This window comes from Camellia sinensis, chromosome 1 (genome assembly GCF_055761805.1).
Source record: "Camellia sinensis isolate YWXY chromosome 1, ASM5576180v1, whole genome shotgun sequence".
In the NCBI taxonomy this organism is placed as follows: Eukaryota; Viridiplantae; Streptophyta; class Magnoliopsida; order Ericales; family Theaceae; genus Camellia; species Camellia sinensis.
The window spans coordinates 17,768,787-17,783,357 of NC_138961.1; the positions used below are offsets into that span (position 1 = coordinate 17,768,787).

At 43.7% G+C, this 14,571-nt stretch overlaps 1 protein-coding gene across 1 annotated transcript; it reads left to right on the forward strand.

Moving 5' to 3' along the window:
* The first annotated feature begins 338 nt into the window (after positions 1–338).
* LOC145821263 (uncharacterized) lies at positions 339–9,259 on the forward strand. The gene is made up of 6 exons (XM_082917781.1): positions 339–856; positions 7,454–8,130; positions 8,242–8,338; positions 8,424–8,729; positions 8,857–8,944; positions 9,050–9,259. Exons 1-6 carry the CDS (start codon positions 339–341, stop codon positions 9,257–9,259), a joined length of 1,896 nt encoding a protein of 631 aa, XP_082773907.1.
* Positions 9,260–14,571: the final 5,312 nt, after the last annotated feature.

A 14,571-nucleotide genomic window follows, 5' to 3' on the forward strand; every position in this document is an offset into this window, starting at 1 on the left:
CAAATTGTTCAAATTCATTTGCTGCAACATGGGATTATTCCAATTTACACTATCTGGCACGTGCATGGGGAACCCCGTGAATCAATGAGGCTTATCATCATGATATACCCGTTGAGGGCAATGAGGTTTTGGGAGGTATTGATGCCTTAGTGGAAGATCGAATAAGAGGGGAATCAACTAATACAACTCAAGAGGAGGAGGTTCACACTTTTGATAAATTATTGAATGATGCCAAATGTGAGGTGTACCCAGGTTGCACAAATTACACTTTGTTAAAATTTGTCATCGAGATACTTAATGTGAAGGTAACAAACCATTGGAGTAATAAGTCAGTTGACATGATGCTAGAGTTTTTAACAAAACTTTTACTGAAGGATAATTTGGTTCCAAAGTCAACTTATGAAGCTAAAAAAATACTACGTGAATTGGGTTTGTCATACGAGCTCATTGATGCTTGTGTAAACTATTGTGTGCTCTTTTGGAAGGGGAATGCAACACTAGATAAATGTCCAAATTGTAAGGCTTCTAGATACAAGACAAATCATGGTAGAGGTAAGAAGATCTCTCATAAGGTTCTTCGATACTTTCTGTTAACACCGAGATTGAAAAGGTTGTACATGTCCAGGAAGAGAGCCGAGGATATGAAATGGTTCAAGGAAAAACGTCTAGATGACGATGTATTGAGGCATCCTGCAGATAGTGATGAGTGGAAGGAATTCGATACACAACATCCTAAATTTGCCTTGGAGCCTCGGAATGTGAGGCTAGGGTTGGCTACTGATGGTTTCAACCCTTTCAGAAATATGAATAACTCATATAGTTTATGGCCTGTTGTACTCATTCCATACAACTTGCTGTAACAAGCCCGCGGGGGACCTCGCTACAGCTCGGACTCGACTTTGTGTCAGTCACGGTTCTAAGTCTGAACCAAAGAGTCCAAATCCGGCAAATCGTTTTGAGAAAATAGATTTTTGAAAGAAGTGCCAAACATGGATTGCTTTGCCAGATACAGAGTCGCCACCTAAATATTTTATTTTGGGAAATTTAGGAAACCCCGACTCGGTGCCAAAAGGCCATGTGTCCGTCATCACCAAAGTTGCCTCGGCTCGGGAACTTGGGTACGATTGGGGAAGGTCACTTCGTGAGCACCCCCGCTCGCCCGGTCATAGACCGGCCTCTACTAACCATGATATCAATTTTTGAAAACATTGTGAGTCCTTATTCCGGTTTATTAGCCTAGGTTTACTATATGATGCGCACAGCATACAAGTATAGACCGGGTCGCCTGAATTGGAACAAAACATTTCATGTTTGTTTTTTTTGAAAGATGGTTTGCTACTCGCAAGTAGGCTTAAAATGCAAATTTTGCCACCCGCAGGTGGGCTTGGAAAAGATGGTTTTGCCACTATCTAATGGGCTTAAAACAAATAGTTGATGATTTATTCCAATTCAAATAACCCACCCTTCACCCACAGGCATTCAGGCAGTTATATCATATAAGCACATAGCCTCATGGTAAACATGCTATTCATGGCATTCACTCACACGCATGCAAGGATGTTGAAGCATAAAGCTTACCAAGTACTCCAAGCCAAAATAGAAACTACATTAGAAATCATGCATGATCCTAAGTATACCAAAATGCCTAATGCAACACATTCAAAATGCAACTATAGCAGGCTCGGCTATTCTAAGATGGCATATGAAATGCTACAACTATCATGTATTCAACTTTGGAATTGAAAATACAATGCAGTTAGTATGATGCGCCGAGCCCGGTGCATGCAATACAGATGAATGAATGCAAACATGCTGTCATACTGTATGCTAATTTAAATATGCCCTAATCTAACCATCATAAGCGGATAAATAAAAGGGAGAAAGACGTGGGGTTGGAAGACATACATCACACTCACACACACTTATTACAGTTGTGCCCTCGCAGAGAGGGTCCGAATAAATATACAGTCCAAAATATTACAAAATTTTAATTAATGAATTAACTAAGAAAGCAAGTAAAGCTGGCGTGCAAGCCAGGGACTGCCTTGCTTCTGATGGATGATGCATGTCCGGGTCGTCTTGCGCGGAAATCCACCGGAATGACCCAATTAGCCTCTGTTTACACCTGTCCTTGAAATGCGTGCCAATTCCCAAAAAGTTACTGATTCCTGATTTTGCTGCAACAGGGAGCAGGAAAGGGGCATAGCAATGTATTTGCACAGATATATGCATGTCTCGATCCTCGTGCCACCAATCACGCATACCGAGGCATGATGGCCGAGGAGTCGAAATGCACAACTCAATATAGGATGAATGCACACGAAACTACAGCTAAAACCTAACTCCATCATGGATAATCCGGAGTGTTGGTGACTGGGGAATTGAGGCACATTCCGTCACTCGGGGTACGAAATGTACCTCGTTTCCCGTGCCCGAGCTAACTCCTATCCCGAACATAATGCAATATGCATGATATGCATGAAATGCAACTAAGATGCAATTCTAACATGCACAGAATGCTATGAAAATGATCTGCCTCGAAATGCGTGCACTCGGGCACGCAAACCGAGGCGACGGTATGCGCAATGCAAATGAGATGCCTCGAAATGCGTGCACACGGGCACGCAAACCGAGGCGATGGTAAAATGCAATGAAATGAGATGCCTCGAAGTGCGTGCACACGGGCACGCAAACCGAGGCGATGTCAAAATACAATGAAAAGAGATGCCTCGAAGTACGTACACACGGGCACGTAAACCGAGGCGATGTCAAAATGTAATGAAATAAGATGCCTCGAAGTGCGTGAGACGGGTACGAAAACCGAGGCGATGACAGAATACAATGAAAAGAGATGCCTCGAAGTACGTGCACACGGGCACGCAAACCGAGGCGATGACAGAATGCGATGAAAATGAGGTGCCTCGAAGTGCATGCACACGGGCACGCAAACCGAGGCGATGATAAAATGACAATGAAAATGAGCTGCCTCGAAGTGCATGCACACGGGCAAGCAAACCGAGGCGATGATAAAATGACAATGAAAATGAGGTGCCTCGAAGTGCGTGCACACGGGCACGCAAACCGAGGCGATGGCAGAATGTGATGTAAATGGAAAATGGGCTTATACCAACATGAGTGAGCCTTAGCCACACTCACATCGGAAGCCGGCGGATAAAAATAGAGTGCCTCGAAATGCGTGCACACGGGCACGCAAACCGAGGCAATGGCAAAATGTGATGAAATGACATGGAAATGACAAATGGGCTTATACCAACATGAGTGAGCCTCAGCCACACTCACATAGGATGCCGGCGGATAAAAAATGGAGTGCCTCGAAATGCGTGCACACGGGCACGCAAACCGAGGCGGTGGCAAGATGTGATGAAATGACATGGAAATGACAAATGAGCTTATACCAACATGAGTGAGCCTCAGCCACACTCACATCGGATGCCGGCGGATAAAAATAGAGTGCCTCGAAATGCGTGCACACGGGCACGCAAACCGAGGCAATGGCAAAATGTGATGAAATGACATGGAAATGACAAACGGGCTTATACCAACATGAGTGAGCCTCAGCCACACTCACATAGGATGCCGGCGGATAAAAAATGGAGTGCCTCGAAATGCGTGCACACGGCCACGCAAACCGAGGCGGTGGCAAGATGTGATGAAATGACATGGAAATGACAAATGGGCTTATACCAACATGAGTGAGCCTCAGCCACACTCACATAGGATGCCGGCGGATAAAAAATGGAGTGCCTCGAAATGCGTGCACACGGGCACGCAAACCGAGGCGGTGGCAAGATGTGATGAAATGACATGGAAATGACAAATGGGCTTATACCAACATGAGTGAGCCTCAGCCACACTCACATCGGATGCCGACGGATAAAAATAGAGTGCCTCAAAATGCGTGCACACGGGCACGCAAACCGAGGCAATGGCAAAATGTGATGAAATGACATGGAAATGACAAACGGGCTTATACCAACATGAGTGAGCCTCAGCCACACTCACATCGGATGCCGGCGGATAAAAATAGAGTGCCTCGAAATGCGTGCACACGGGCACGCAAACCGAGGCAGTGATGAAATGTGATGTAATGACATGGAAATGACAAATGGGCTTATACCAACATGAGTGAGCCTCAGCCACACTCACATAGGATGCCGTCGGATAAAAATGAAGTGCCTCGAAATGCGTGCACACGGGCACGCAAACCGAGGCAATGGCAAAATGCGATGAAATGACATGGAAATGACAAATGGGCTTATACCAACATGAGTGAGCCTCAGCCACACTCACATAGGATGCCGGTGGCAGAAAATGAGGTGCCTCGAAATGCGTGCACACGGGCACACAAACCGAGGCGATGCAAAAGCGATGCAAATGACATGAAAATGCAAAGCAATCATTCTAATGGAATTTCAGCACTAAAATATGGGGGAAAACAGCCCCGAAATGAGGCGAAAACACACCCGATGCATGAAAAAGTCCCGAAACACGGATTTAGGCACCCGAAATGGCCTATAGCTATGCCAAACATGCACAATATGGACATGTAATGCAAATACAGAAGCTGGGCAGTCCCAAAAAAGGCACTTTCACAGTTATAAATATGGCCAAACAGCAACCATAGGTATGGCAAAAATGGCATGCAAGAATAGGGGCCAAGAGAGGGGTAATGAAGCAAGTGATATAAGCAAAATCCAAACTGAAAAATTTCCTTCTACAACATTGAAGAGAGACCAAAAATATGAATGTTTACAGTATATGGAAAGCCTCGAATCAATATACAAACATGCTAAAAAAAAGGCACAAGATTGAGGCTCAAAAGGTGCTATAACATGAAGTATACAAAATAATCATCAAACAGAAAAAAAATGTTAATGAAACATGAAGTATAGGCCAAAATAAGGCCACTTTCAGTTCGGACCAAGGTCCAAAAGCAGAAGCAAAGGGGGTTGCCAATTTATGCAAAAATGGAGCCAAATAAGGGATATAACTACAAGTGACACATGGAGGCACCAAATGGTGAGGGGCCCTTCAACAATGTTGAAGAGGAGCCCAAAATAAGCACATTCACAGATTACATCATGCTCAAAAACAGATTACTCATGGGCCAAAAATAGCATGCAAGATTATGACATATAAGAGGATCAATGAAGCAAGTGCATCATGGAGGGCTCAAACAGGGTTGACCCCTTAATGAAAAGTGAAAATGAGCTCAAAAGAGGGCCACTTTAAGTTAGGGCCGGAGCTTGAATTAATAAGCATGTATGGCTTAGAGATGGTGCAAAAATGAGCTAGAAAAGAGGGAAATTGGATTTACCTTTGAAGACCAACACTTTTGTTGCTTCTTGGACCAGATTTGGTGACTCTAAGCTGCTGGAATTCTTCCCCTTGCTGCTGGAATGGAAGGGTGGTGGTAGAGCTTGAAGATGATGAAGAAATGGAACCCAAAACTTGAAGGAAATGGGGTGCTATCTATGTATCTCCTCCAAGCAAGCCTTGTAACCCCTTTTCTTGAGTTGGGAGGCCAGCAAAATTCAAGAGAGAGAGAGAGAAGAGCCTCTCCAAAGGTGTAGAGAAAAATGAGCCTCTTTCTTCTTTCAAAAGGGTCCCCGGATGTAGATATTTTTTGGGGGAAAACCAAGGCACAGCTGGAATGCACTCAACCTGAAGAAGCAGGCCGGCCAGGTACTTTTGCTGCAGGTGGCCGGCCGGCCACTTAACATAGCCGGCCGGCTAGGTCAAAGAAAAAAACGGCCGGCCGGCCAGAAAAAGTGGCCGGCCACCCCCTAGGATGAAGCCCCAGAAGTTAGCTTTCCAATGGCGCAAACCTTGCATTAAAATTCCTCCTGTAGAAAAAGTTATGCCCTTTTCCGTGAAGCCGCGCAGATTCAGTCCAAGCGGACTTCAACCAACCACATCTCTCCCCCCCGGACTTGGACTTGGGAGATTCTTGAGTGCAAAATGAAGTCCCGGAAGTAAGCTTTCCAATGGTGGTGGCCTCATATCTTAATTCCTCTTGTGCAAAGAGTTACGCCCGTTTCGGTGAAGCCGCGCAGATTTTTCTCCTTCCCGGATTCATGCTGAACCACTTTTGACCAAAAAGAAGTTGGCTTTTCAGCAAAATTACTAGCCTCCCACCAACTTTTGGTGTCCTCTCATGTGTGTAGATCACATATATGTGGTTGAAAGTTGGCAATACAGGCTCCAGGGTGTTCAACATTGCATGTGAAGAAAGGGGTAAAAAAGTAATTTTACAATTACTGGCCGGCCATGGGTTTTTAGGGGCCTCCCAGGTGTGTAGATCACAGATATGTGGTCGAAAGTTGGCAACACTAACTCCAAGGTGTTCAACATTGGCCCGGAAGAGGAGGGGCAAAAATGGAAAGAAAAATTAATGGCCGGCCATAAACTTTTAGGAGCCTCCCAAGTGTGTAGATCACAGATATGTGGTCGAAAGTTGGCAACACTAACTCCAAGGTGTTCAACATTGGCCCGGAAGTTGGAAAAACGGGCGCCGGGGGAATCCGGAGGAGAGATAACTGGTTGCTGTAACAATTACTAGCCTCCCACCCTTCAGTGACCTTCCTGGTGATAAAACAGAGGTACCTGCCAAAAATGAGCAAAAACCGATGCAAAACGAATGCTCGGGGGCCAAAACACGCAGTTCGGAGTCCCGAAAATGGGCTGTTAAGCACCGAAAATGGCAATCGGCCACGAAGTGGGTTTCTCAGACCCCAGTGTCCCTCAAAAGGGAGCAAATAAGAATTATGCCGAAAATCAGAGCAAACGGAGGTGGTTAGGCGGTCCCGAACCGAGGCACACGGCCTGACGGCTCCGAAAACCGAGAACCGGGCTCCGAAATGGGCAAAATGGCCTACGGCCACCAAATGTAGCTCACGGCCATTGAGAGATGGTCTACGGGACCTCTCCCTCCCCTCAGGAAAAGAAACAGAGAAAACCGAGTCTGGTTCGCAAACCGAGGCAAGGCACAGAAGAGGGTTCGGAAGCCCGGAGGCAGGGCTCGCAGCCGCGACTCTGAGACTTCTGAACAAGCACAACATGCAATATCACCGAGTGCTCAACTGGTGATGTCTGAGTCTTAAGGTCGGTCAAAAATGGGGTGTCTACACTTGCCACCATGGTTGGCTATGAAGGACCCATTTTTTCATACTGTCATTACTTATTCCTGGTGAATCACAACCAGGAATTGATATTGATGTTTACATGAGACCTTTAGTGGAAGAATTGAATGAATTATGGAAAAATGGTAAATTAACCTATGTTGCCTTGATTGGTGAGACTTTCTGCATGCGTGCAGCTTTGCTGTGGACGATACATGATTGGCCTCATTTGGTGACATTTTTGGATGGAGAACAAAGGGTCATTACTCTTGTTACACTTGCAATGATGAACCATATTTTGAATCTTTAAGAAGTAAGACTGCGTACAGTAACCATCGATGCTACTTGCCTGATGACCACCCAGAAAGGCGAAAGAGTAGAGCATATAATGACAAGCATGAAAAACGGAAGAGATCTTTGGTGATACCGATAGCAAAGATTGAAGAACAATTAGGCAGCGTGACGGGTGTCACATATGGAAAACATCCAAGCAACAGGAAAAGACCTCGTCAGAACCCAAATTGGACAAAGGTAAGCATCTTGTATGGGCTACCGTATTGGAAGAAAAGGAGGCTTCAACACAACATTGATGTCATGCATGTGGAGAAGAATTTTAGTGAAAATGTTTTTGAAACGATGTTAGAAATTGATGGGAAGAACAAAGATATAGATAAGGCACGAATGGATTTAGAAGATATGAATATAAGGAAAGAATTGTGGCTGACAACAAATCCCGATGGATCATATGTGAAACCTCGAGCTAGTTTCTCACTAACCTCTAAAGAGAGAGAGGGTTTCTTTGAATTCTTGAAATCAGTCAAGTATCCAGATGGGTACACGGCAAACATTTCGAGATCAGTGAATGCAAAAAATGGTAGGTTAACAGGATTGAAAAGCCACGACTGCCATGTACTTATACAACGGATTCTTCCTATTGGGATGCGTGGTTACGTAGATAAAGAGATCAGTACGGCACTTTTTGAGTTAGGTAGCTTCTTCCAAGATCTATGCTCAAGGACACTGAAATGAAGTGAAATGGAGAAATTAGAGGAACGTATAGTACTCATACTATGTAAGTTTGAAAAGATCTTTCCTCTAGCCTTCTTCGATGTGATCGTTCATTTGGCCATTCACTTGCCACGTGAGACTATTCTCAGAGGACCTGTGCAATATCGGTGGATGTATCCTATTGAAAGGTAATTTCTAAAATGGTACTTTCAAATGAAAGGTATAGATTATGTTGTGTGCCTAACCATACTCGTAATTGGTTATCTCTTCAAGGTTTCTCGGAGCTTTGAAAAAGTTTGTCACCAATCGAGCTCGACCAGAAGGTTCTATTGCAGAGGCTTACATTGTCAAGGAGTGCATTACTTTTTGCTCAATGTATCTTGAAGGGATTGAAACCGTGCATAATCGAGATGCACAAAATGAAGATTATGGAGTCCGTCGTGAAGGTTTGATAATATTCACCGAAACTGCTCGTTCTATTGGCCAAATCAGAAAGCATGTTAAGATGTCACATGAACTTCGTGATATTGCTCATTGGTTCTTATTATACAATAGCCCTGAGATAGAGAAGTATCTTCAGTACGTGTTTCTTATAATTATATATATATATATATATATATATATATATATATATTTTAACAATTTTCATGTTATTAGTCATTCATAATAGTGGTATTTCACTCATTAACCAAAACTATTTGAGTAGGGAACACAAGAATTTGTTACAAATTCCCACTGGACAAGATATAACTCAGATACAACAGAAGGAATTTCCGAAGTGGTTCAAAGAATATGTAAGTCATTTTTAATATTCACAATTGCCCAAACAATATAGGGCTTGCATAAAATACAAACATTACTAACATAATTCAAGTGTTGCACATTGCATGTGGATGTAGATAAATAGATTGAGAGTTGATGAGGCACCAGAAGCAACCGAAGAATTGTGGTCATTAGCGAATGGTCCTAATTTGCTAGTGAAAGAGTACTCGGGTTATATAATCAATGGTGTAAGATTCCATATGAAGGAATTAGACAATCGTCGTAAGAGTCAAAACAGTGGTGTGCTTACCAAAGGGGACTACAAGGGAGAGATGCACGAATTCTAAGGTCACTTGTGCAATATTTGGGAATTTGGGTACATGTGTCAAAATAAAGTTTTGTTTCAATGTGAATGGTACAACACCGGTAACACTGGTAGAAGTAGAACAGTACGAGCTGACACATATTGTACAAGCATCGATGTCACAAGCCGATGGTATCAATTTGACCCTTTTATCTTGCCTAGTCAAGTTAAACTAGTGTTCTACCTGAATGACACGAAATGGGGGCAACCTTGGCAAGTCGTGCAACAGGTCCAACATAGTTTGATGTGCCAGAGGTTGGTGATGGAGAACCACCAGATCAACCAGAATTTAATGATGCATTCCAACAAGAAAACATTAACTCAGTTGTCCCGATCAACATTGAAGATTGTAGACACCCCATTTTTGACCGACCTTAAGACTCAGACGTCACCGATTGAGCGCTTGGTGATGTCGCATATTGTGCTCGTTCTGAGGTTGCGGAGTCTCGGCTGCGAGCCTTGCCTCTGGACTTCCGGACTCTTTTGTACCTTGCCTCGGTTTGTGAACCAGGTCCCATTTTCTCTATTTTCTCTTCCCAAAGGGAGGAAGAGGTCTCGTAGATCATCTCTCAGTGGCCGTAGGCTACGTTTTGTGGTCGTAGGCCATTTTTCCCATTTGGAGCCCGATTTCTAGTTTTTCGGAGCCGTCGGCCATGTGCCTCGGTTCGGGACCGCTTAACCACCACCGTTTGCTCCGGTTTTTGGCATACACCTTATTTCCTCCCTTTTGAGGGACACTGTGGTCCGAGAGACCAACTTCGTGGTCGAACACCACTTCCGGTGCCTAACAGCCTGTTTTCGGGGCCCTGAACTGCGTGTTTCGGCCCCCGAACCTCCGTTTTGCATCCGTCTTGGTTCATTTTTGGTGGAGACCTTATTTTCATTGTTAGAAAGGTTTTAGGAGAGTGGGAGGCTAGCAATTTTTCTGAAAAATCAGCTTTTTTTGGTCAAAAGTGATTCAGCATGAATCCGGGAAGGAGGAAAACATCTGCGCGGCTTCACCAAAATGGGCATAACTCTTTGCACAGGAGGAATTAAGATATGGGGCCACCACCGTTGGAAAGATTACTTCCGGGGATTCATTTTACACTCAAGAATATCCTAAGGAAAAGTCCGAACGGGGGAGATATGGTTGGTTGAAGTAGGGTATCAATCCGGTTGGACCGAATCTGCACGGCTTCACGGAAACTGGCATAACTTTTTCCACAGGAGGAATTTTAATGCAAGGTTTGCAGCATTGGAAAGCTAACTTCAAGGGCTACATGGCCGACCAGTTTAGGGCTTGAACCTTTTGACCCCTGGTCGGCCGTCCACATAGACTGGTCGGTCTACCACCTTGCCTGGTCGGTTGACCACTTTGGCCCTTTTGAGCTGGCCAGCCATTCTTGCCCCTGTGAGTGTATTCCAGCTGTGCCAGCTATTCTGCATTTGACCCACTGTCCGAGGGGCTTCCCTTTTTGGGGAAAATTTGAATTGTTTTTCCCCCCCTTTTCCCTTGGCCTCTCTCCCTCTATAAAACCAACACTTGAGCTTCATTTCTAGGGGTTAGAGATTTTTGCTAAGGCACACAACCATCTTCCTCCATAGCTCTCCCTTCCAAGCTCTAAAGTCCATTATCCTTGGCCATTTACACACCAACTCATATCCTACCACCTCCCTCATCCATTCCAGCCCCTTGAAGCTGATTTTCAGAGGTTGAGAGCTCACATTCTTGGACCAAAAGCTGCTGGAGGTTGGCTCTACAAGGGTAAATCACTATCTCCCTCTTTTGGCCTTATCTTGTATCATATCTTAGTCTTATTTGCAGGCATTTTTGGGCTCCGACCTGAACTGTAAATAGTCATATTTTGAGCTCCTCTTCATATTTGATCAAGGACTTTTTGCTGTTTGAGGCCTTCTCCTCACCCTTTGTGTTTAATCTCTCTTTTAGGCCTATTTTTGCATGGTATTTTAGCCTTATTTTTGAGCTGTTTTGGACTTGGTCATAAACTGTAAAATGTCTTTTTTTGAGCCCCTCTTCAACTTTGTTGAATGGCTCTCCTCTGTTTGAGGCCAGCTGCTACCACTTGTCTCTTTATCCCTCTCTTAGGCCATTTTCTTGCATGTTGTTTTAGCCTCACTTGTGTTTATTTTAGAGACTTGATATAAACTGTAAAGTGCCTTTTTTTGAGCCCCTATTAAACTTTGTTGAAGGGCTCTTTGCTATTTGGGGCCAGCTTCTGTCCCTTGTCTCTAATCTCTCTTTTAGGGCCATTTTTGCATAATAGATTAGCCCTATTTGTGTTCACTTTTGAGATTTTATACAAACTGGAAAAAGTCTCATTTTGACATCATCTTCATGTTTTATTAAGGTCATTTTCTTGTTTGAGGTCATATGCTTCCTTGTATGCTTGATTGTCCCTTATTTTGAGCCTTACACCTAAGCTCTTGTTGCATGCTTGGTTTGGCATTCTAGCCACTAAAATCCAGTAGATTTTCAGTGGCTAGAACACTACTTTGAGCCTCCAAATCAGAGGGGGGTGACCCCCTCTCACCTTGACTTGTTTGGTGGTCATTTTGGCCTTCCAAAGAGGCCCTATCTTGCATGCTTTGTTGATTGATTTCAGGGACAATTTGGTGAGTTTTAGGGCTACCATATTTTATTTCCAGAGTTTTTTATGCCATGCTAAGTGTCCACCTTGTATGTGCTTAATAACCCCTTGTATGCCCTTCCAAAGGAGCCCCTCGTTTGTGCATGTGTTGGCTACATTTCCATGGTTATTTGGGCATATTTTCACATGTTTTATTCACTGATTTTTTCTGGTTTGATAAAATTCCATGTGCATCCTATACTTGCCATATAACTCATGTTTGCTAGCCAATCCTGCATGCTATTTTAGTCCATCTTGCTAGCACTTTTTGGCCATGCTTTGAACTAGAAATGTTCATGTTTTGGGACTGCCTTGGCTCTGTCTTTATACTTCATAATCAAATAATGCATTCTTTGTATAGCTATAAGTCATTCCATGTGCCTAGTTTTGAGTTTCGGGGTTCATCTCATGCATCGGGTGCCATTTTTCCATGTTTCGGGGCTGTTTAGCATCATATTTCAGTGCCGGAATTTATGAGTTTGTATGCCATCTTGCATCCCTTGCCATGCCTTGTTAGAGTTGCATGTTATGCCTAGGATCGGTCCTCGGTTTGCGTGCATGTGTGCACGCATTTCGATAGTCTCATTCTCACCTAATGGCTACTGATGTGAGTGTGGCTGAGGTCCACTCATATTGGTGTAAGTCCATTGTGCATTGTGTATGTCATTTCATTTCGTACGCTGGGTTGTATGTTAGAGCATTGTGTATGCCTCGTTACATCGTGCATTGTGTATGCCATTTCATAGCATTGTGTATGCTAGGTTGCATGTTAGGAATGCATTCATGCATGTCATGCATATTGCATAGTGCTTGGGATAGGAGTTAGCCCAAGCACGGGAAACGAGGTACGTTTCGTACTCCGAGTGACGGAACGTGTCTCAATTCCTGGTCGCCGACACTCCGGATTATCCATGATGGAGTCTAGGTCTTGTTGTGTTTATATGTGCATTCATTTCATATTGAGTCGTGCAATTCGACTCCTCGGCCATCATGCATTGAGATGCGTGATTGGTGGCACGAGGATCGAGGACTACACTCCCTAAAGAGTAGTCATGCATACATATGTGAAAATACTTTGCCATGCCTCTTTGTTGCTCTCTGTTGCAGCAAATCAGAAATCAGCAGCCTTTCGGAGCTTGGCACGCATTCCAAGAACAATTGCAAACAGAGGCAAACCGGGGCATCACAAGAGATTTTCCGACAAATGCAACCCGAGCATGCATCATTCATCATTCGGAACAAAGCTGAGGCGGTCCACAGATTTACGTGCCAATTTATTGCTTTCCTAGTTTAATTTGTTAATTAATTAGGGTTTTGTAATTATTTGGACTGTAATTATTCATTTGGGACTGTATATTATTTATTCGGACCCTCCGAGCGAGGGCACAACTGTAATAAGTGTGCGTGTATATGATGTATGTCTTCCAACCTAACGTTTTTCTCCCTTTTATTTACCAGCTTATGATGGTTAGATTAGGGCATGTTTCAATTAGCATACAGTATGATAGCATGTTTGCATTCATTCATCTGTTTTGCATGCACCGGGCTCGGCGCATCATACTAACTGCATTGTATTTCAATTCCGAGTTGAATACTTGTTGGTTGTAGCATTTCGCATGCCATCTTTAGAATAGCCAAGCCTATCTTAGTTGCATCTTGCATGTGTTGCATTAGGTATTTCTGAATAGTTAGGATCATGCATGGATTTCTAATTAGCTTCTGTTTTGGCTTGGAGTACTCGGTAAGTTTTATGCTTTAGCATCCTTGCATGCGTGTGAGTGACTGCCATGATAGCATGCTTACCATGAGGCTATAGGCTTATGTGATATAACTGCCTGAATGCCTGTGGGTGAAGGTTGGGTTATTTGAGTTGGAGCAATTCGTTAAAATGTGTGTTTTAAGCCCACTAGATGGTGGCAAAATCATGTTTTTTTTCTAAGCCCACCCGAGGGTGGCAAATCCATGTCTTAGCCTACTTGCGAGTAGCACCATCAAACCATTTTCAAATAAACAAACATGAAATGTTTTGTTCCAATTCAGGCGACCCAGTCTATACTTGTATGTTGTGCACATCACATAGTAAATCTAGGCTAATAACCGGAATAAGAACACATAATGTTTTCAAAACTAGATATCATGGTTAGTAGAGGCCGATCTTTGATCGGGCGAGCGGGGGTGCTCACGAAGTGACCTTTCCCAATCGTACCCAAGTTCCCGAGCCGAGGCAACTTTGGTGATCACGGACACGTGGCCTTAGGCAACGAGTCAGGGTTTCCTAAATTTCCCTAAAATAAAACATTTAGGTGGCGACTCTGTATCTGGCAAAGTAGTCCATGTTTGGCACTTCTTTACAAAAAATCTGTTTTCAAAAACGATTTGCCAGATTTGGACTCTTTGGTTCAGATTGAGAACCGTGACAATTTGAGAGTCTGAACTGTAGTGAGCCCAAAACGAACAGAACGGGACTCATCCTCCCGGGGCGTTCGGGGACGTCTACAAAGATATTATTCGATTTCATAGGGATGATATTGAAGCTGAGGTTATTCCAAATAAAACAAAGAGAGATAGTAGAGATGACGAAGAAGATGAAGAACTTGGCATACTTGATAATGATATGGATCTTGATATGGAACCTGATATGGATTATGATATGTAGTTTTTGTTT

What these genes read in the sequence shown, in the direction of transcription:
- LOC145821263 (XM_082917781.1), top strand. Translation starts at nt 339, where the DNA reads ATGATGCTAGAGTTTTTAACAAAACTTTTACTGAAGGATAATTTGGTT. An exon ending in TACGGCACTTTTTGAGTTAG is followed by an intron (nt 8,131 to 8,241) that starts GTAGCTTCTTCC and finishes TCTTTCCTCTAG; the next exon opens with CCTTCTTCGATGTGATCGTT. An exon ending in TGGATGTATCCTATTGAAAG is followed by an intron (nt 8,339 to 8,423) that starts GTAATTTCTAAA and finishes TATCTCTTCAAG; the next exon opens with GTTTCTCGGAGCTTTGAAAA.